This window comes from Anopheles funestus, chromosome 2RL (genome assembly GCF_943734845.2).
Source record: "Anopheles funestus chromosome 2RL, idAnoFuneDA-416_04, whole genome shotgun sequence".
In the NCBI taxonomy this organism is placed as follows: Eukaryota; Metazoa; Arthropoda; class Insecta; order Diptera; family Culicidae; genus Anopheles; species Anopheles funestus.
Window position 1 is genome coordinate 95078705 of NC_064598.1, and position 21152 is coordinate 95099856.

Genomic DNA, 21152 nt, shown 5'->3' on the forward strand with positions numbered 1-21152 from the left:
CCAGTTGTCAATTTGGTAAAAGGCGATTTTTTTGACAACATGCCCGTCATGATGCAACCTCTCCCATTCTCATTTTGATGTGTGCGCTGAGAATAAAATTATCTTCTATCGGTAGAAGCATCCTCCGCCGAGGCGATACGTCGGAAAACTTAATTTCGTGTATGAATTTGCAGTGAAAATCGAAGTAAGAAGCAGAAAGGAGTTCACATTTCGTTAATTGCCCTCGACCAACAGTGTGCTCTCGTGTGATAACACAGAACGAAGCACGGAATGTACGTGTGCATGTGATTAGGCGTTTAGTGTGCTCGTCGTGCTTTGCGTTAATTACGCGTGCAAGAAACCTCTACCGCCGGAGCTGTAGCCTGCCGTTGCTGATGGTGCTTGTTGAAGGCCAATCGCACTTCTCTACGGCCAAAACGCAGTAAAGCCTGCTCCAGACCAGTTCCTGGCCTAACTGCAGTATCCATGTGCGGTATGTTCAAGTCAGGTTCGAAACTGACGAAATCTTAGCGTGGTTCGTAAAGTAGACGGCGCACGGGTACAGTTGGGGGAAAAACAACACACTCTGCAAGCAAATGATAAATGCCAACTTTTACATATAAGGTAAGTTTTCACATTGAAACTAATTTCTCGGCCTCGTAAGAAAACGGGCTGTGTAAGAATGTGTTCTGAGTGTGGCGTCTTTTTGCTATTTGGAAAAATGTGTCCATTCTTCGCAATGGACGGTTCCGAAAGGTGGGTGGAATATTTTCAAACCACTTCTAGTCGATCCACCGTTCTCATTCACTTGCGCTAGATTTCGATGCGGTTGTCAGTGGTGTTTTTCGTTCGTCGTGGCTGTACCACCTTTGAACGTTTTGTGGGCAGACGGGGTGGATAGGTGCAGCGAAGGGAGGGCGCAGAAGTGGCAAAGAGTTGATGTAACGAATTTCACACACACTTGCAAAGGAATGGCGAATCGTGCACGCACACAATCGCACCGCACGATCGTGTACGGATAAGGGCCGCTACCATCTGATGCAAGCAAAATAAAAGAACAAGAAAAATAACTTTCACGCGCCATTTTGTTTTTTCCCGGTTTTGCGGCGCGCAAGGTAGCAACTTTTATTTGGTGGAGACCAAGTCCGATCGGATGCATGCGTAATAAATAGAAAGATAATAATAGTCATAATGAGCAAGGAAGCAACGGGTGTGGAAGCTGGATGAAACGCAAAAGGGTGTAGAGGGGAAGGGGGAAGGGGGGTGTATTATTTCACCGCATCCCACAGCACCCTCTGATGAACCGTTCGTGCTTGAAGAATACTGTTGGAATTAGCTGTAGCGCACTCTTGGATCAACAATTTCTTACTCAACGGGGATAGTGCAACGTTGGTTCGATGTATGTGCATCTGTATTTGTGTGTTGTGTGTATGTGCATCCAAAACAGAACCATTTGCCAGGAGCAAATCGCTACGGAATCTCGTCAGCATGAGAAAAGGTATCGCCGTATTTGGCTTTTTTTCTGAAACATTGGCTTGGCCGATTACCCGATAACCGCGTATGTCATGGCAGTTTGTTATGTAAATTAGATTCTGCCTTTGTGTGAAGTGAAAAGATTGCATCCTCCATGTGCTAAACCCCGCAATCAAGATTAGAACAGCTCCGAAACCCTCACTCTGTAAACAAAAGCGCTTCATTTGTGTGTATGTTCTAGCAAAAGTAAGAAAAGTCCTGTTGCCAGTGTCGCGGTTTAAATCACCCAACTAATTGAAACGTTGTACAAAACTATGGAGTATATAGTTTGCTTTCGACATTGGCGTGAGGTGTGCCAAGTGCCTGTCGCCGCCGCCACCGTGGCAAATGGACAACATTAGGCAGCGCCCTAGAATGTGTGTGATTAGATATTTGATTATTTGTGTACACATTGTATGCCACACCACTGTAGTTTCTGGTGATAAAACCACGATTCGACACGAATTGGCATCCAACGGCGAACGGAAGAGCTTTTTTGTCCATCGACGCTGAATAGCTGATGGTTGCAGATTATTCGGACAGCGTGCGTCTTCTTTTGCCTCTTGGATAAAACGCATTTTTGTTGGCTACAAATTTCCTACGCGAACCAATGTTGCGCGTAGTAAGAAAACGAGCAAAAACAGTATGATACGGACATGGTTCGACAGCATTCGTTGAGTCACTTGAGCAAATGAAAGAGGAAAAAATAAGATTGACACACCGAATTGCATGTGTGTCGGTCAAAATTGTCAAACTCTTAATATATTTTTATAACGCCGGGTAGAGCGTCAAAGCGGCCACAAATCGGGGGGTGTCCCTTGAAGAAAAGGAAAAGAAAAGAAATCAAAAGATGATAACAGAATTATGCAAAGCAGGTATCACAGGCAGCAGTATTCTAGATAGTCGAAATTGAATGTTTCTACGCTTGCAGCAAATTTCGTTTTCATTCGACAAGGCATGCTTCTCGGTGTACGAAGTATTCCCGGACGTCACAGCAATGGCGTTACTGACAGTTCGCACTGTTCGCGTACGAGCGTGTGTGCGTGCTGGCGCACCCAACGCTTGAGCGTGTGTTGGTAGGATCTACGAAAACCCAGAGCAAATTCGCTGCCGCTCTGCTGGCCTTCGTTGTCATCTTTTCCGCAGTCGTCATCCGTCTTGAAAAGAAAAGAGCAGAGTGGCCAGCAGTAGCAGCAGCAGCAGCTTTTCGTCCGGCTGTTCGTGCAACCGAGACGCGTCGCGTATGCGAAGAAGAAAAGTCCCATTTTGTGCTCGCTCCGTGTGTCACCCGGTTTTAGCAGTTTGGGAATGGTGAAGACAACGTTTTGGAAATGTATTTTGCTTTGTGCTCTAAAGGTGCCAGTGTTAGCAGCAAGACATAATACTAGATGTGCTAGCGTCTACAATGCGTCTCTTCACGGCATTGTGCATTTCACAAAGGTGAGCTCCGGATTTGATTGAAATGCCCAGCCAGCATATTACCTTGTGGCCACAGTGTATTTTGTTGCTTTATGTACGATCAAGTGTCGGATGCGTGTGATTATTTGCCATCGGTTATAATAAACGTAATAATATTCGTGCTAGTTTACACATCCCATGTTCACGAGCGATGGTATAGTGGTGGAGTGTGTGTGCGCCAGCGGATTGTGTGGAAGAGAAAGAGGTATTTCCAGTCTGGCGGGCTTTATAGAAATTTATGCTCTGCGTGTGTTAGGATGTTCGAATGTGCGTGAAAATAATGTTGAAACTGTGAAGGACACAATTACACGGTTTAGCACACTCCCCAAACCCCCTTTTTGGGCATTATTTGTCCATGAACATTTTAATAAGTTTTTATTAGGCATATATGCCGTTTTCCCATTTTGCGACTCGAATTATTCCCCCTCCTCTTCGCAGTGTGACCCGCGCGCTGATTCGATCGGTTCCGATACGTTCAAATCGGTTTTTTTTCTTTCTTACTTTTTTTTTGTCCCTCAATGCCCCCTCGGTTTGTCGCGCAGAGGAACTACTTCGTTTTCTCATGACGCGTACTGTACCTCTTCGCATACAAATATGAGACGAAAAGGTGTGTGCGTGTAGTGGTGCAAGCGGGAAATATCGCGCGGGAGCGTGGACTGATTTTTGTTACACCACTACACTGACGGCTGTGTGCACTGTGCACCGTACGGTGCGTGTGTGCACACAGCCTGATGGTGTGATTCTAGCGCGTTGGTTATCCATTTCCTTCCTTTTTCGCGATACGCTTTATCGTTTTTGTGCATCTGTTTTGTTGGATGGCGTTTTTGTCCGGTTAAGGAAGGCAAATCACAAAACCGGTGGTACGATGGTGTGAAGTGCATTTCTGTGTGAGTAGTGTGACTCCGATGTGTGTGTGTGTGTGTGTTTGTGATATCTCTCGCAGTTGGAATGTAAAGCAAAAAAAACACCCTTAAATAATAAGGAAATGATCATCCACGCAATTACTAAAAGCACTTTATAATGAAGTGAACGTGAAACAAATTTGCATTATTAGTAATCGGAATTAGTATGCTAAATAGAGATGTTAAAATGTTGACAAAGCATCAGGGAAAAGCCCCTGGGGGTGATCGTTAATACCAATCGTAGACAGGCTTTTTCATGTTTTGTGTGGTGTTCTCTCTACATGTGTGTGGTCCAAATCTCTCCCCCAATCTTTTCCGAGCTGAAAACGGTTTCAACAAACTAGTAAAGAGACAACGGTCGTGTGCGTGTCCGTGCGTGTGTGTGCGTGTGTCTTGTCACTAACACATTCAGCTGCATACACACGAACACCACGCTATACCTACTCGGGGTGAAAACGTAATCGTAGTTCGTTATATGCATGTATGAGTGTGTGAGAGAGATACTTACGCACACACGGCACGGCAAGCATATTTTTCGTGACGCGCTGGTGTTTACCGCCTTGGCCTGGTTGGAGGCCAGAGGACGTTGATGGTGTTGGCCTCCTTCTCGACTTTGCGGTATTTGGTCCAATTGGAGGTGAACATTCTGGTTGTGTGGTGTGTGAGTTTTTGCATGAGTACAAGGAGAAAGACTTAAAGAATGGGAAGAAGTATTGGCTTGATTTGGCGTGTGCTTGCCTGGCCCCCGCCGTGTATGTCCCTATCATTGGATGTATGTTGGGGGCAGTGCTTATGCTGCAAGTTGCAGTTGAGTTGTGTCTAATCATTGATAACAATTTTGCACGATACATCCGTGCGTAAGTGTATGTCCATCTTCTTCCTAAATGAAAGAATTCCTTTCTTACACTGTCGTTGAAAATGTTCTTTGCTTTTTAACAAACCCTTTGTCGTCATAGTAACAAGTAACACGAACTTCATCTGGTGGAGTACGTTGTATATGAGAGTATGAATCTAGTTTTAAGATGTAGGTCATAAGAAAGTGAGAAAAAAAATACTTGCTACGCTGTCATCCAACGTCTAGGCTCGATTTTCTTATAAGCATCCTTTATCCTAGCCTCGCGTATTATACGCATATTGGTAATGTTGTGCTGTTTGTTGCAAAATGTTAAATCAATATGCGTAACACAAAAACAAAGCATAAACGGTTCAAAAAACTAAGCATCGTAGTATTTTTATTTATTTTGCGTGAGAGACTACTAGATCGTGTAATCCGCGCCTTTTTCTGGTTAACTGTGAAACCAACGTTATTACGAATGTGTGCGAACAAACTTTTCACACTCGTCGTATGGGTGTGTGGCAATCTGTGGCGTTTGTGTGCGTGTTACAGGAGCGTGCGAGCGAGCGAGTTTGTTACGGAAGAAGTGAGAGCGATGTTGAGGCTCAATGTATAAATCTCGTATAAGTTGTACTTTGTTATGCCACTTTTAATTTAGTGGAAGGGGGGATACATCGTTTAAATGATACAAGCAGCATACTGCGTTGTGATCGAGAGCGGTCCACGCATGGGGGAAAAGGACCAACGTAGCATCAAAAACTGACCGTAGATTAGATATGTTTTTTTTTGCGAATGCAGTATTATCTCTGTTTCTCGCAACAGTATATACAGTGCAAAGTTATGTTTTTGTGTGTTGGATCCGTTATTCCACCGAATGTAGTAAAGAGGTTTTCCTTTCTGCTGGATGACAAGTGCGTTTAACAGCACAGTTTTCCCGATTTATGCTAGGAGAAATAGTACTCTTTCCTTTTGTTTTTCTACGCTGTGGAACTTCAACTCACTCTTCATTATTTTCAATCATTTAATGCAAAGTATAGTAATATCGAATGAAATTGTATATCATAGTTCTGAACTCTTGCATTGGATATCAAGCACAAATTCAAAAAAAAAGTTATTTATAATTTTAGTTACACATGCCAACGTTCTGAAAATATGAAATGTTCCAAAAAAGCCCCCAGAGACCCTTTGTCATATCGAGAACAAATTTAATGATTGTGTAATATTTGTTGTCTGTTCGCCATCCACTATCAGGGAGGAAAAATGAACGGTTTTGCTCCAAAGATTTTTTTTTGTATAAATAGTGTATCGGCTCACAGACGAAAATTAGAGACGATCGCCCCCAACGATGCGCACCACCCAAAAATGCACATAAAAATGCACCGCTCTCCCAAGTTGACTGAAGTTGCAACTACCAAACACCCACCTACACGACGCCTTCACCTTCCATAGCGGTGTTTTTGTTCACCTAAAACCGCGCTTCTTCTGGCCTGGCTGCTAGTGCAGGACATGATGAACAAATAATGCAGTAAATACCGGTTCAATGGTTTTTGTGTGCTGTGTTTTTGTGGAAAGATGAAGAGAAGAGAGAAGGTTCTTGTGCTCTCAAAAAAGTCACCACCAACCGAATTTATGCTTCCCCTTGTGATATGTAGAAAAGGTGTACGCATAATAGCAATGTTTAGAAATTGTACGAAAAAAACATCAAATGCAAATGTCGCTGAAAGAACGTGTACATTGTGCTATCAAAATTGCAAACTTTTAACGTAGTCAATGTTGAAATAACCCTTTTACTCTCCCTTTATTTTATGCTCAACTCGCCCGGAAGCGGAAAAGGATGATTTTACTCGTAAATTCTTGTTTTACTGTGACCGGATACACAGATGCGCAAGTGCGCAGGCCCACAATGACATTCCCGGGAGTCATCTCCGACGTGTACTACTACTACTACTACACTACCTACCCCTATTTATTGTTGTGTGTGCAAGAAAGACAACAGCACCCGGCAAAAAGAGGGAAAGAAACGCTCTTGTGTAAATCGAAGCAAACGATTCGCATTCGAACAGATGTTTCGCTCTTATTTCGCTCACAAAATTAAAGATAATTGAATACAGGATGCCGCTCATCACAATTCGATGATAAAAACCCAATGTGTGTTTATGATGCGTTCTCTTTGGTTGATAAAGAGAAAACAGTGCGTCTATGTGTGAGCGCCACAGTACTGGTTACTATGTTCGGCTAGTCAATGAGAGCCGCAAGAGAACGCAACGAAGAAACAAAGAAACATTATTTTCCTTCCAAATGTTGTTAATCGAGTAACATAGGGGATAAGCATGTTTGCTGTGATGCAAAACTCTGCAAACGTTGGTGTTATTCTTTGTGTTAATCGGTACAGTTTTGCGGTAAATTAGTTGCACTAACGTAAGCTTTCTTTTTCTTCCTTTTCGACAGCATTTATCAGTGCGTTTTGTTCATTTATCGCCGTGCAAATGATTATAAAACAGCTCCATCATCATTGGGAAGGACTGCAGATATATTTGAATAGTGAAAGCATTGGCAAAAGTGTAAAAGAAAAAACAAACATTGGTACAGTTAGTGTTTAGGCGAGTAAAACCGAAAAAGAAAAAAAAAACGCGTGCAACCAACGGTAGTGTGAAGCTGTGTCTCTGTGTATGTGTGTGTATGTGTGCATCCCATTTTACGCATGAAGTGGGTGAAAAAGATTTGAGTGCTTTTCCTCAGCAATAGTGAGTTATAGCGTTGCGACAGCATTTTGGTTGGGATTTAACAATTTCAGCGAAGGAAGCAAAAAAACAGGAAACAAAATAAAAGAAAAATGAACCCATCATGAAGCGCGGGAGAACGGAAGAGATACAATTTGGGCAACCGCGGGTTCAGCCACCGACGGGTCAGCAGCGTATTATCACGACAACACAACCGCATAATGTCGCCAGCAGTACTGGCACGACGATACAGTATCAGATACCGCCGAACGTCATCAAGACGTCCACACCGCCAGAATCGGTCAATTCAGTGACGAATTTGAGCAGCCAACAGCAGCAGCAGCAACAAACGACCCAGCTAGTGCCACCTCAACAAGCTACTAGTGTACAGTACACGACCTGTAAGTAGAATCGAAGTTGTATTTTTAATTATGAAAAGCATATAAATTACTAACATCCACACACCATCTGTGCTCTGTTTCCTTTCGTTGACAGCTTACAATACGACGCTTGGAAGCAACTTGGTAAAAGCGCAGCAGGCGACAAATCCGCAACAACAAATACACGTAGTGAACGCGTCGAATCAGGTACGCGGCCAAAGCCACAAAAACGCGGTGGTAAATGCAACGGCGGTCGCAACGAACGCGGTTACTCCGAACAATAACATTTCTGTAAGCAGTGGTACCGGTAGCGTTACCGGTGGAGGAGTACAGCAGGTGATCACCACCAGTATGTCGCCGGGCGTTCTACCCGGCAGTGGGAGTGCGGCGCAAGGCCCACCGCCTCCTCCACCGCAGGGCCAAGCGCAGCTGCAACGGCTAAAGGTCGAGGATGCGCTCAGCTATCTCGATCAGGTGAAATACCGTTTCGGCAATCAGCCGCAGGTGTACAACGATTTTCTCGACATCATGAAAGAGTTCAAATCGCAAAGTATCGACACGCCGGGCGTTATACAGCGCGTGTCGAATTTGTTCCGCGGCCATCCGGAGCTGATAGTTGGATTCAACACGTTCCTGCCTCCGGGGTACAAGATCGAGGTGCAGGCAAACGATCAAGGCTGCTATCTGTTCCAGGTGTCGGTGTCCGTACAACCAACGGCAACGTCCGGTGCCTCGGTAGCACCGCAACCTTCACCACATAAATACAACACAATCTTCCAGGGTGGCGGTCAAATAGTGCAATCGACCGGAAGCGGTGGAACGGCAGCGGGAGGTTCGAACGTAGTAACTGCTAGTACGGGCGGGAACGCCGGGGGCGGTAGTGGCGGTGGTACGACGACAACCGGTGCCGTAAATCTTATGGCGTATGGCGGTGGTCATGCAGCCACGGCAGCACCAGGCGCTAGCGTACCCGTGCACGGTGGAACGTCCCTGCAGCAGCCCACGGGTGGATCGGTTGGTGGTAATGCCAGTCCGGCCACTGCCCAGAACGCGCAATCACTTACGACCACGACGACAACGGCGGGCGGTGGAGGAGTAGGAGCCGGATCAGGTCCACAGGTGGCACAAAACTTTTCCTCACGCGGCGATCATCACCGGGAACGGACGATATCGACCGGATCGGCCGCAAGCAATGCGAGTCTTCCTGCAGGCGTAACCGCATCGTCGACAGCCGGGGCAACGGTTGTGACGGCGGTGGATGCCTCATCGGCGGGTGGTACGATCGTGACGGGCGGCCAGCAACAATCACAAGCCACACCGTCGAGTATACATCGAATATTAACGCAGCAGATTATATCGCAACAGCAACAGCAAACCGGTGCTGCCGGCATTGGTAGCATGGTCCCGACCGGTCTCGTATCCGCACCGACCCAAGTACAGCATCATCAGCAAACGACCTTGCAGCAGGTGCAGCCACCACCGGAAGCCCAGACGGCAACCGTCACCACAACGGTGGTACCTACGCCGACCGCTACCGCGAACCAACCGGTCGAATTCAATCATGCCATTACGTACGTGAATAAAATCAAAAACCGATTCCACACGCAGCCAGAAAAGTACAAACGGTTTCTCGAGATTCTGCACACGTACCAAAAGGAGCAGAAAACGTACAAAGAGGGCGCCCAGAGCGGTTGCCTGTCGAACGCGAAGCAGCTTACCGAGGCGGAAGTGTACACGCAAGTCGCGCAACTGTTCGACAATCAGGAGGATTTGTTGCGCGAGTTTGGTCAATTTTTACCGGACGCGACAAGCCACCACAATCAGGCCGCGATGCAGCAGCACCATATGGCGTCGGGCAAGAGCAACTCGCACAATTTGGTGGTGAACGCATCGATGCACGATCATCAACATGCGCAACAGCAGCAGCAACAGCAGCAGTTAGGAGGTGGTGGTGGTGGTGGTGGACCAACGGCAGGCACGACCACAATCGTTGGTCTCGCGAGCGGTACAGCTGTGCCGGTTGTGCACGGTGGCAGCGGCAAGAAGTTGGGCAGCTCCAGTATCGGGAGCGTTGGTGCTGGTGGCGGTCTTGCAAATTTGAAGTTGTACAACAGTATGCAACCTTCGAACATGTCCCGTTTGCAGCAGGATCGTGATTATTCCACAATGGGAACAGACAGCGTGGGAATGCATGGTGCAGGTGTCGGCGGGGCTTTGACTCCGGGAGGTGGTGGTGGTATCCCCGTCGGCAGTACAATAAGAACCGCTGGCGGAAGCATGATCAGTACCAGTGCCGTCATGGTGGAGAAAGATCGTAACCATCATATGGGTAACGTAGGACCTGGTAGTGGTGCTGGATCCCTTGGTACTGGTGGTCTGAACGCTAAATATATTCACGGTGCGGGCATGTCCGCATTGAATGCTACCGGCGGACTTGTGAGCGGAAATGTACTACCGCCAGGTGGACCTAGTGTCGTTTCGAATGTAATGGCAAGCTTAGTCCCGGGCAGTGTTGGCAGTGGTGGCGGTGGTGTAAATGCAATCAAACGTTCTCCATCCTACGCGTCGCAGATTGGATTTGTAGGATCCGGTGGCCCTTCCGGGCACGGCAACAACATGAGTTCGGCGCGTGATCGTGGGGACGGTACGGGACCACCGCCTATTAAGCGACACAAACCGATCTGCCGCGATGTATCACTGGCGGAAGCGTCCAAGTACGGTACGCTGAACGATTACGCGTTCTTTGACAAGGTGCGGAAAGCGTTGCGCAGTCCGGACGTGTACGAAGATTTCCTGCGCTGTCTAACGCTGTACAATCAAGAGATTGTTTCGAAATCGGAATTGCAAACACTGATCACACCTTTCCTCAGCCGGTTTCCGGATCTGCTGAAGTGGTTCCAGGACTTCCTCGGTCCATCGTCCGGTACCGGTGGTGCCGGTGCGAACGAGTGCATACCACTAACGGCAGCAGCAGCGGCCGCCGCTCGCCAGGATCGGGATCGCACGCAAAGCGAACTGGCAGCGGATGTGGATTTGTCCACGTGCAAACGGTTCGGTGCTAGCTACTGTGCCCTGCCGAAATCGCACGAAGGTGTTAAGTGTTCCGGCCGGACGAGCCTTTGCCGGGATGTGCTGAACGACACGTGGGTATCCTTCCCGACCTGGGCCGAAGATTCCACGTTCGTAACGTCGCGCAAAACGCAGTACGAAGAGTTCATCTATCGATGCGAAGACGAGCGCTTCGAGCTGGACGTGGTGATCGAATCGAACAGTGCCACCATACGCGTGCTAGAAGGCGTGCAGAAAAAGCTGACGCGTATGTCACAGGACGAAGTGAGTCGTTTCCGGTTAGACGATTGTCTCGGTGGAACGTCATCCACGATACATCAGCGAGCGCTCAGACGAATTTATGGCGACAAAGCGGCAGACATTATACAGGGTCTGAAGAAAAATCCTTCCGTCGCGGTGCCGGTGGTTTTGCGACGAATGAAAGCCAAGGAGGAGGAATGGCGAGAAGCACAAAAGGTAATGAGCACGTGCGAGAGAGAGAGAGCAAGAGAAATTATTTTCCCTTGGCTTTTTTTTCTATTATAAAATTTCTAACATTATACAATTGCGCCCTTTTTCCACTTTTGACAGAGTTTCAACAAGCAATGGCGAGAGCAGAATGAAAAATACTATCTAAAGTCGTTGGACCATCAAGGTATCAACTTCAAACAAACGGACATCAAAGCCCTCCGATCGAAAAGTTTGTTCAATGAAATTGAGACACTTTTTGATGAGGTGAGTTACATGAAGGTAAACACGATCGTCCCCAGTTTTTTTTTCTTATGATTTTCTGTTTTGTCATCTTATTGTCGTTTTGTCGTTAAACTGTATACGGGGCCCGGAGGGGTAGAATGTTGACGAAAATTTGCAAGTTTTTCTTTTTTGTATTGTGTTGTGTTGTGTTGCATAGAGGTTGAAAGAGAAGAAGAGAAGAAAGTAGGAGTAGAATAACAACGATGTAATGTGCAATTGAGATGCAAACTAAAATATTTTGCTTCTAATTTATGCAGCGCCATGAACAGAACGACGATTCGGCTACGGTCCCGCAGGCCAGCGGACCGCATATGACAATACCGTACAAAGACAAGACAATACTGGAGGATGCAGCGAATTTGCTCATACACCACGTGAAGCGTCAGACGGGCATTCAAAAGCAAGAGAAAGCCCGAATAAAGCACATACTGCGACAGTTTGTGCCGGATCTATTTTTCGCTCCACGGCAACAACTTAGCGAAGACGAACGTGAAGAAGGTAAGGTGTCTTTGGATAACTCAGCGTTTATTGTACAGTGAATTGTCCCGCAACTAGTAACTATTCTTATTGTCCTTTTTTTCGCGCCAGACGATAAAGATACCGAAATGGAGCAGGATGAGGAAGTTAGCAGCGCGGGCAAATCATCTACCACCAGCGTTAAGAAAACTTCATGTACTGGTTCCAGCTTTTCTGGCAGTAATACAACGAGTAGTTTCAATCCATCCAGTAATGCATCCGCCGGAGGCTCGGGTGCTTCTTCCGAACCGTCAGCTACAGTTGCAGTAGAATCCGAAGGTGGCTCATCTAAAGATAGAGAAAGTAGTAAAGGTGGAGATGATACCACGACAGCAAAGGCGTCTTCTATCGGGTCAACCTCCTCCTCGGAGCTGCTATCACCAACGCCAACCGTTTCCACATCGTCACCGTTGTCCACGACGCGACCCGGTTCCGAAAGCTCCGGCGATAATAACACTTCAAAGGCGGACAGCAATGGTAACAGCAATGTTGGTACCGGTGGAAATGACGATAGTACTGCGGATAAATCGACAACAATAAAGATGGAAATTAAGGAAGAAAACGATGCATCTGCGATGCAGGATACGAGTGCAGCAACAGGTTCGACCACTGCTGGAACATCATCACCGCAGCAACAGCCACTGAGTCCACCACTGCCACCGCACGCCGTAAGCAAACATATCGTACGTAGCATGGCAAATGTTTCCTGTCGTGTGTAAACACCAATAGTTTTTACTCATTTTTATTTTGGTTTGTGTGGCTTTTTTTCTTCTTTTTTGCTCAACTTTTAGGAAGAAGCATACACGTTATTTTTCACCAACAACAGCTGGTACCTGTTCCTGAGGTTGCACGCGATACTGTGCGAACGATTGCGTACGATTTACGAGCGCGCGCAAATAATCGCCGCCGAGGAACGTGCGTACGAAAGCACGCGCAACAACAGCACCGCCACCGCGCTGCGATTAAAAACGAAGAGTGAAATTCGTATCGAGGATTACTACAACACGTTTTTGGAAATGTTGAAAAATCTGCTCGATGGTAATATGGAGTCGAGCAGCTACGAGGACACGCTGCGCGAGATGTTTGGCATACACGCTTATATCGCATTTACGCTCGATCGGGTGTGTAGTGTTGCTTCTTTTTCTTTCTTGAAACAATTTAAGGGCAAAATAAGAATCGTTTTTTTTCTCTACATTTCTCTACATTTTCGTGCAATTTGTAGGTTGTACAAAACGCTGTACGGCAGTTGCAACATTGCGTTACAGAGCGAGGAGCACTGGAGTGTGTGGAGCTGTTCCAGGGCGAACAAAGACGGGGTGGTGCGGGTGGCCTTTGCCGAACGGCTAACCGTCGTATCCCCACCGAGCTCGCGTACCAACGGAAAGCGGAAACGGCACTACAAGATGAAAATTGTTTCAAAATCTACATTGTAAGTAAACCAGCTCTTTTGTGAAGCTTAATTGGACGCAGAGTAATTCAATTTGATTGATCGTGTGTTTGTTTTTCAGTACAAAATCGATTGTCGGGTAACAATCGAACTGCTGGATACCGAATCGGATGACACGGCTACTAATTTCGCCAACGCGCAAGCCTACGGTTCATATGTGAATCGTCTCTCAAACCCCGCTGCCACTGGTACCGGAAGTGATAGTGGCGGAGGTGGTGGTGGTGGCGGTGGTGGTGGCGGAACTGGTAGTGGTGGCGCAGTTAGTGGAAGTGCGGGTGTCGGTGGAAGTGGTGGTGTGGTTGGTAGTGGTGGTAGTAGCAGTGGAGTTACGGAAACTGGTGTATCATTGAACACGAACAGCAGTAATAGTGCGAACAGTAGTAATCTCAACAACGCTCCCACCGGAACCAACACTAGCAGCAGTAGTAACACCGGCGGCGGCACAACAAGTGCCGAAGTCAAAACCGAAACTCCCGACGAGGAGCTGGTAAGTAGCAAATGTTTGAACGCTTTTATCTAAATCCGCAACAGCGTGTGCGCGCAAAATTGATGAGCGACAGGAAATTATGGTTTTCTGTGAAGTTGATTGTCGTTTTCCTGCCCTTCCCCTTTTAATTATGTGTGTGTGTGCTGAAAAATTTGTTTGTTGCACTTAAAAACAACTAATTTTGCCTAGTGTGAAGGTTTAAGCGGGTACCCATGGTGGGTGGGAAGAGTGTGGATGGCGGATTGGTGGGAACGCCAAGTGAAAAATGTACGCTTTTTTGTGTAAATATTTTTGTAACAACTGTTTTCTACGCAATTTCATACACGCTTAAATTGTAAACATTTTTGTTTGTTTTTTTTTAATTGTTTTATTTAACATTCATCATTTGGGTTTCGTTTCTATATTCGTTCTATTTGTCTTTCCCTCGTACACTGTAAGCACTCTACGATAGTGGTTTACTTACTTTTAAAATGTCCGATACACACACACTAAAGTTTATTCATTGATTTTTTTTTTTACTTTCGTATTTTATGTTCGTGTTTGTCGTGTCACATTGATATTGAGCAAAACCCTTGTGTTTTATGTTTGTTTTGTTTTAATTATCTACAAACAAACCTCTTTTCCATCCCCCCTCCGCTCGTTTTGCGTTTGTTACGATTGAAGATACATCTTTTGATAGTCAGAGGCGAGCCACCAATTTGCCATCGGTTAAAAGAACAGTTCAAAAAAAAGGCAGCAATAAAAATAACAGTTCAATTTCTCTACACCGCAATCACGCGTACATTACAATAATTGACTGTTTTTCTTCCAAATACGTTTGACTAATTTAAGCTTTTTTTCTTCATTACCTCTTCTTCTCTTTTTTAATCATTCTTTTTTCTGTGCCAGGTCAAACAAAATGTTTAAATGTCATTGCAAATTGAACCAAGCTTACATACACAAATGCGTTGCGCACAAAGTTGCGCGTATCAAATGCGATCTTAACGGGACGAACGTGACCAGAACCCCCTACCAACTTGTGTACCACTACCAAAAAACCTCGTGTTACTACTACTTCTTCTACTATCGCATACTGTATCCGTTCTAATCATGAATCCATCATTCGATCAGCATTCATTTTGAGCAGTTTAATAGTTAGGTATATATCGTGCAAGAACGAAACAGGAACAACCCAGACTTAGGAAGTTTATCTGTGGTCTTTCGAATCGATCAAATTCGCTTGAGCAGTGCTCATGTTTGCTGAAAGCTGTAGAAATTTCAGCACAATAGCGAAACCAAATTGGAAGATTCAGGTTTACCGTTCATGTTTAACGATCATACCGGGTGTGTGATGTTTTATTTATTTGATTGTTTTCTTCGACACATCCTTATGCTGCGTTTCTTAGATGATGCATTATGTTTACTTAATTGTTAACGAAAGGTGCACCGAAAAGGCAACCAGCCAGATGTGACTAAGTAGAGACAAATCAGTTCCTTATTACCAACCTTCTCGGAGCATATACGTGCGTCGAAAAGGGAATCGGGGCACGCTTGAGAGGTATTGTAAAGGTGTGAAAAAGATGTCTATTTTTGGTTAATGAAAGTAGGAAACAGCACAACAACTCTGTACAAGAAAAAGGAATCGTCAATCAAAGACGAACAAAGGTCCTTAGACCGACATATGTGAGGCAATATCATTCATTCGTTTGCTACTCATGCAGATGTTTTGATTACACCAAGCCACAGGAGTCCTTTGTGGAGCTTCTAATGTTTAGCGGGCAAGCCCCAGGGGACTGTGATTTTGTCTTGGAACATTCATTATATGTTAAAATTTAAGAAAGCAAAGCCCCATTAGAACAGACAGGTTGTGTTGCAGTGATCGTCCTTTTACGACGTTTTATGGGAAGAAATCAAGTCGAAAGGTTCTTACAATTGAACGCTTTCATTTCTTTCTAATAGCAATACTTTAATGCGCAGACAGATTTGCACACAAGAGTTAAGGGAGACGAACAGTGATGTATAAATGATGCGAATCTGTTAATGTTGCCATATGGAAACAATATGTTCCTCCGTAGAACAGAAGGATCTTAGCGAGAGAGGTATATGATTGCTGCTGGATAGCTTAAGTTGACCCAGACCTAGAAAGAGAATGTGAGGCAAAGGTGGCGACAGTAGGAAGTTTAGTTCTTTAGAAAGCTGAGTAGAAGAGTTTGAATCTGAGAGATGTATAATAATTATGTAAAGAAATAAAACGCTTACAGCGCTATTACACAAAGGCAGATCGAAAAGATTGTGAATAAGTAGAATCGTATCAATCGTAAGATAAAACAATCTCTGTACAATATTTGATGCAGATAATATTTTAATTTATAAAACACAGAAGAAGGAGACTGAGCGAGGAATAATATAAACTTAGTAATTTGTAAATAGTAGCTGAGTTGTTTACTTCTTAACTCTATTTGGACAAAATGTATTGTAGGATATGATGGAGCATATGGGTCGCGCAGTTATAAACAGTATTTTGCATAAATGTACACACGTACTTTCACGATTCAGTTTAAAAGAAAGAAAGTAATAGAAGAAGGATACGCTGTGCCATGGTTTGATGATCACGTGGCACAGCTTTATGACACACTAAATTAAGGTTCGCGAACATTCATGCTAATTCATCCTAAACACACAGCATGATAAAAACGACTTCGAAAAAAGAGGATACATTTCTTCCGTAATTTTAATGTGCAAATCGGCGACAAAGTGCAGCGCGCCCCAACGGAGATGGAAGTGTAAAGGAATAACCATTTAAATCTATATGAACAAAATGCAATCTAATCATCTACGTCTAAAAAGAGTAAGGAACGGAGGAAGTTGTATCTGATTGAATGTTACAACCAAACTTGAATGAACAATAAGAAAAGAAAACTTGCAAATATTACTTGCATATTAAACAAATATCAATCGTTTTTTTTACTCTTCACATGCGTGTTTTCTCGACTCGCATTGTACTATGGTTAAAATCATAACACCCGAAATCATAACGCGGAGCTTAGAGCTGCAAAATTTCGTTGCAATTTATTTTGTTTTTCCTTTTTTTTGTTTAAAATTATCTTCCCTATTGATTAGACTTGTTCAGTTGTTCATATTAGCAAATTTGAACATTTTGGTAATGCTTTTCTTTTGGGTAGGAATGATTTATTTTTTTCAAATCGTTCGAGAAAAGTAATTTTTTCTTAGACGCACACAACACACACCTACTGATAACGAGCACAGAATGACCACATCAAAGGGCTGTTCACAGAGGGAGAAAAAAAGGAGATCGGAAGGGGATAGAGAGAGAGAGAGTGTGCGAAATGGTTTGGGCCACTTAATCATTTTTGCAAATAGGTATGTTGACAATTTCTCACCAACACACAACTTCTTTAGTGTTTTTATATAAAGTAGATTTATCCTCGATGCGTTCTTTTCTACCTACATTTATCTAATTTATCATTATTGCTTGCACTGTTTCGTTTGACTATTTTGTATCATATTGTATTCTCGGTTGATTGTTTTTATGGGCAAGACTGTCTTGGCACTTGTAGAGAGACGCATTTTCCCAATTTCTTTTTATACTGTCCCCTTGATTTTGCAAAATTTTATTCAACTTTTGGGTACTGTTTGTGTATTATTATTTTCCCTTTTCAAATAGCTTGTAGCTTTAAAATGAAGTGTGCTTTTTCTCTCTTTAATTTTGTGTGGTATTTGTATCTACAGTTCTTAGGTAGTGTTGTACAATATACGTCGGTTACATTTATTATTATTAAAATCGTGTTTATTTAAAGATTCGGAATAGACTAATAACTTACTCGTGGAATTATTTTGCGCTACGTTAATAGCGCCTTATTTACCGTGATATGGGAAACAAATTAATAGAATTTAATGTTGCGTTAAAATTAAGATTTAGATCAAAGAATAAAATAAGTATTCCGTTTTTTTTTCTTAACTAATTTTATGTTTGACCTGGTACGAAGAAAAAGAAAATGTCTATCTTGTTCTCTGGGGAAACTTCCACAACAATTATCTCCTCTTATCCTTAACCGTGTTTGTGATCTCATATTCAAAACAGAGTCAACCTTCTTCTTCGTGTGGTGGTTGGGTATGAAATTATACTTTTTGCTTTGATATCTTGCTCTGGGTTTACGAAATGATGCATGTCTGTGTTTTTACTTTTTGATACATTTTGTTGCATAAAATTTGCAATTCTCACTATATGCTTCATTTTGCTTTATTTTATTTCTTTCTTATGAAGAGTTTATGCTTTTTTAATACACTGTTTGTGGTTGCGTATCGCTTTTTCCATCTTGTTTCGTTATCCTGTTTGATCTGTGACAGCTTACCTGAAAGTCCCCGATAGTATCGTGCTTCCTTTTTGAAAATTAATTTATATATTGATATCGCATATCATAATAGGCATTTAAACCGTCGTCACCATTGGGACGATGGTCTCCACCTGCTGTTTGCTCCTCCCCCAACCCCTCTCACATCTGCTTCCACAGACAGCCAAGCAATTAATGCGTCTCCATTTTCTTTGTTCTTTTTTCTCTATTTCTTCTATTATCGTGATTGGTTTCGGGGTTTTTGTTTTTGGTTATTGTTCGGAACCTTGTCACGGCATATCCAGAAATTGCGACCATTAACGGGCGCTGTACGTAAGGCTATGTTTCTACAACGTAATGCGAAGCAGCGAAGAAAAAATACCGAACGAACGGTTTCGGTGACAATCGATGGGAAATCGGTACCGATGGTGGAGCTACAATGTAGCGACGCAGAGGAAGTAACCGCAGACGATACCATCTCATCGACAGAGAACAAAAATGCATCGCCCGTATCAAACGCAATCGCAATTACGAACGCGTTGCAAAGTGCTGTCTCGCACAACTCGAAACCACTCACCTACAGTGGTAAGGAAGGAGATTCCATCCGGAAGGAAAATGATGGTCGTGATGTATCAAGCCCAAGAAAGTTGCAAAACGATGAGAATGTTGCGGCTGCTAGTACGACAACGGCGAAAGGAGAATTGAACCTTCTATCACAATCCATCACCCTTGCAACGATGAAGGATAATGGCGGAAGTATCACCACTGGTGGTAACAATAACAACAATGCGCACAATATAAATAACAACAATAGTGGCGGTAACAATAATCCGCTTTGGTTTGGTAGTGGTAGCTTGAAGAAGCCACCACCATCATCGGAACGCCATCTGCCGAGCATGAATGGTGCGGATCGCAATCTGCTGTATATCGACGATAGCGAGCAGATAAAAGTGACCCGCACAGGAAAAGCATCTCAAGGGCAGAAGAAAAATTTTACCATGTATTGGCACGGATCGCTAACGCGTTCGAGAAAGGTAAGCGTGTTGGGAAGCGAAGTAAATTTGTAATTGTCAAAAAGATATTAATTTGGGTGCGTTTTGCTCGATTCCAGAGTCACTGTCGAGTTACTACACGAATGGACCAGCGATTTAAGCGTGTCGTTAATCGGTGGTTAGATCAGCATGTTACTGACACGCAACGGACATCGTGCGTGGATTGGCTGCTCGGTAAGCGACAAGATCTAGTAAAGAGTACTACCTCCGTTATCGTTCAAGACAACGGGTTAAGCCGTGCTCCGTACGCACCATATAATAGATATAAGGTGAATCCAATAGAAATGGACTAGCGTTAGAGTGAGGACAGCAGCGGTACCAGTTATGGTGCTATTGAGGAAGTACTGGAGTAGTGTGACCGTTGTATCAATGAAAGAATGTTTTACTACAAAACTACTAAGGAAAAAGTGTAATGGCGCGGGCTAATCTGAAAAAAAAGATGCCAGTTCTATGTGCCGCATTGTTAATTAAGTTAATTAAATTAATTTAAAGCCCCCCCATTTGAACATGTGTACCTATAAGTATGACAATGTGCCTCTTAAGTCAAAATATTAGAGATAATGAACGAGTGGAGAAACTTTAATAATACTGTTTTATTTAATGTCTATGCTTAGTTTCTTTAAGTACTTTTTTATTTGTGTGGGGCCTCCACGCACTGTACCAATCTCTGTGTGTGTGTACAATTGTTGTGTTGGCCATAGCCTTTAAAAGGAATAGCGTTATGTGAGGGATTGTGGATCAGCATAAGGAATAAGTTGAAGTTATTGGTTTGCTTCAGGAACAACACATGTCGTGAACAAAAGACCCTTGTTGTCCACACTCCAGAGCGCAGGATAGAGCAATAGTGAATTTCTATTTTATATTTTATTTGATTCATATTGTTAAGCTTGTTGTAAAGCAGGAAATGTAAATAGCAAACATCGCGTTTTGTATTCCTTATCGTATAGGAAAAAAAAACTACACAAATGTATTGTGTTGACAAAGTGAACGTTTGATCATCCTTAGGCCAGAACAGATAGTAAAGAATCGTGGTTTATGAAAATTATCAATCTTTTGCCGTCCAACTGTTTCCAACGAGAAGAAATAATGCAATATAATCTAACTCAAATGTGAAAATGTAAAGTTTATATTTGGAAAGTAAATATGGATGAAATGTTCGAAATCATTTTAACCAAATGCCGGAATAGCAGCATAACACACTCAACCATAATAGTGCAAGAGAGGACTTCTGAATATCGTTCACAAAAAGTTGGCTGCAACGCGAAGGACAAACATTGTGGTGTGTGATAAGACTTTTTCCCCCTTAACGATTAACACCAAGGTGCAAATGAGAATCGTAAAATAAATCTGTAATACTGATGTGCTGATGAACAAAGTACAGCACTGCAAATGAACGCATTTACGAACGTTGAGATTTTTATTTGGACACATTCGAAAATACGACACAGAAGACGGAGAAACATTCGTATTAAAAATAACATAGTGATAGCGTCATGAGTAAAGGCCTTCGATTACAAAGTATCCTGTGAAACCGAACTTACCAGGCTGGGTCGGCCGATGTCTTTCGATTGAGGACAGTTGTCTTAGAGGTGTATATGAGTACTTTGAGTGACGTGGTGGCCATTATAAATACTCACAGGTCTGCTAAGCTTCCAAAGCAGCTCCTTGATGATCCGATGCGATCAGTGGATCTTCCATTCCCAATTCCCAAATAAACTCTTCTACAAATGAT

General features: G+C 43.7%; 1 protein-coding gene across 7 annotated transcripts; it reads left to right on the forward strand.

Annotated features, from left to right (window-relative positions):
* Nucleotides 1–88: 88 nt before the first annotated feature.
* LOC125763351 (paired amphipathic helix protein Sin3a) lies at nt 89–20814 on the forward strand. Of its 7 annotated transcripts, none has more exons than XM_049426400.1 (11): nt 90–603; nt 7135–7807; nt 7902–11311; nt 11426–11584; nt 11845–12085; nt 12176–12786; nt 12895–13224; nt 13326–13532; nt 13612–14037; nt 18674–19402; nt 19480–20814. In XM_049426400.1, exons 2-11 carry the CDS (start codon nt 7531–7533, stop codon nt 19711–19713), a joined length of 6624 nt encoding a protein of 2207 aa, XP_049282357.1. In that variant the 5' UTR covers nt 90–603; nt 7135–7530; the 3' UTR covers nt 19714–20814. The 7 variants fall into 7 exon arrangements, with proteins under 7 accessions (XP_049282364.1, XP_049282357.1, XP_049282363.1 ...); XM_049426406.1 differs by having other exon boundaries at nt 11426–11569; XM_049426402.1 differs by lacking the exon at nt 90–603 and adding an exon at nt 634–1477.
* The last annotated feature ends 338 nt before the right edge of the window (nt 20815–21152 follow it).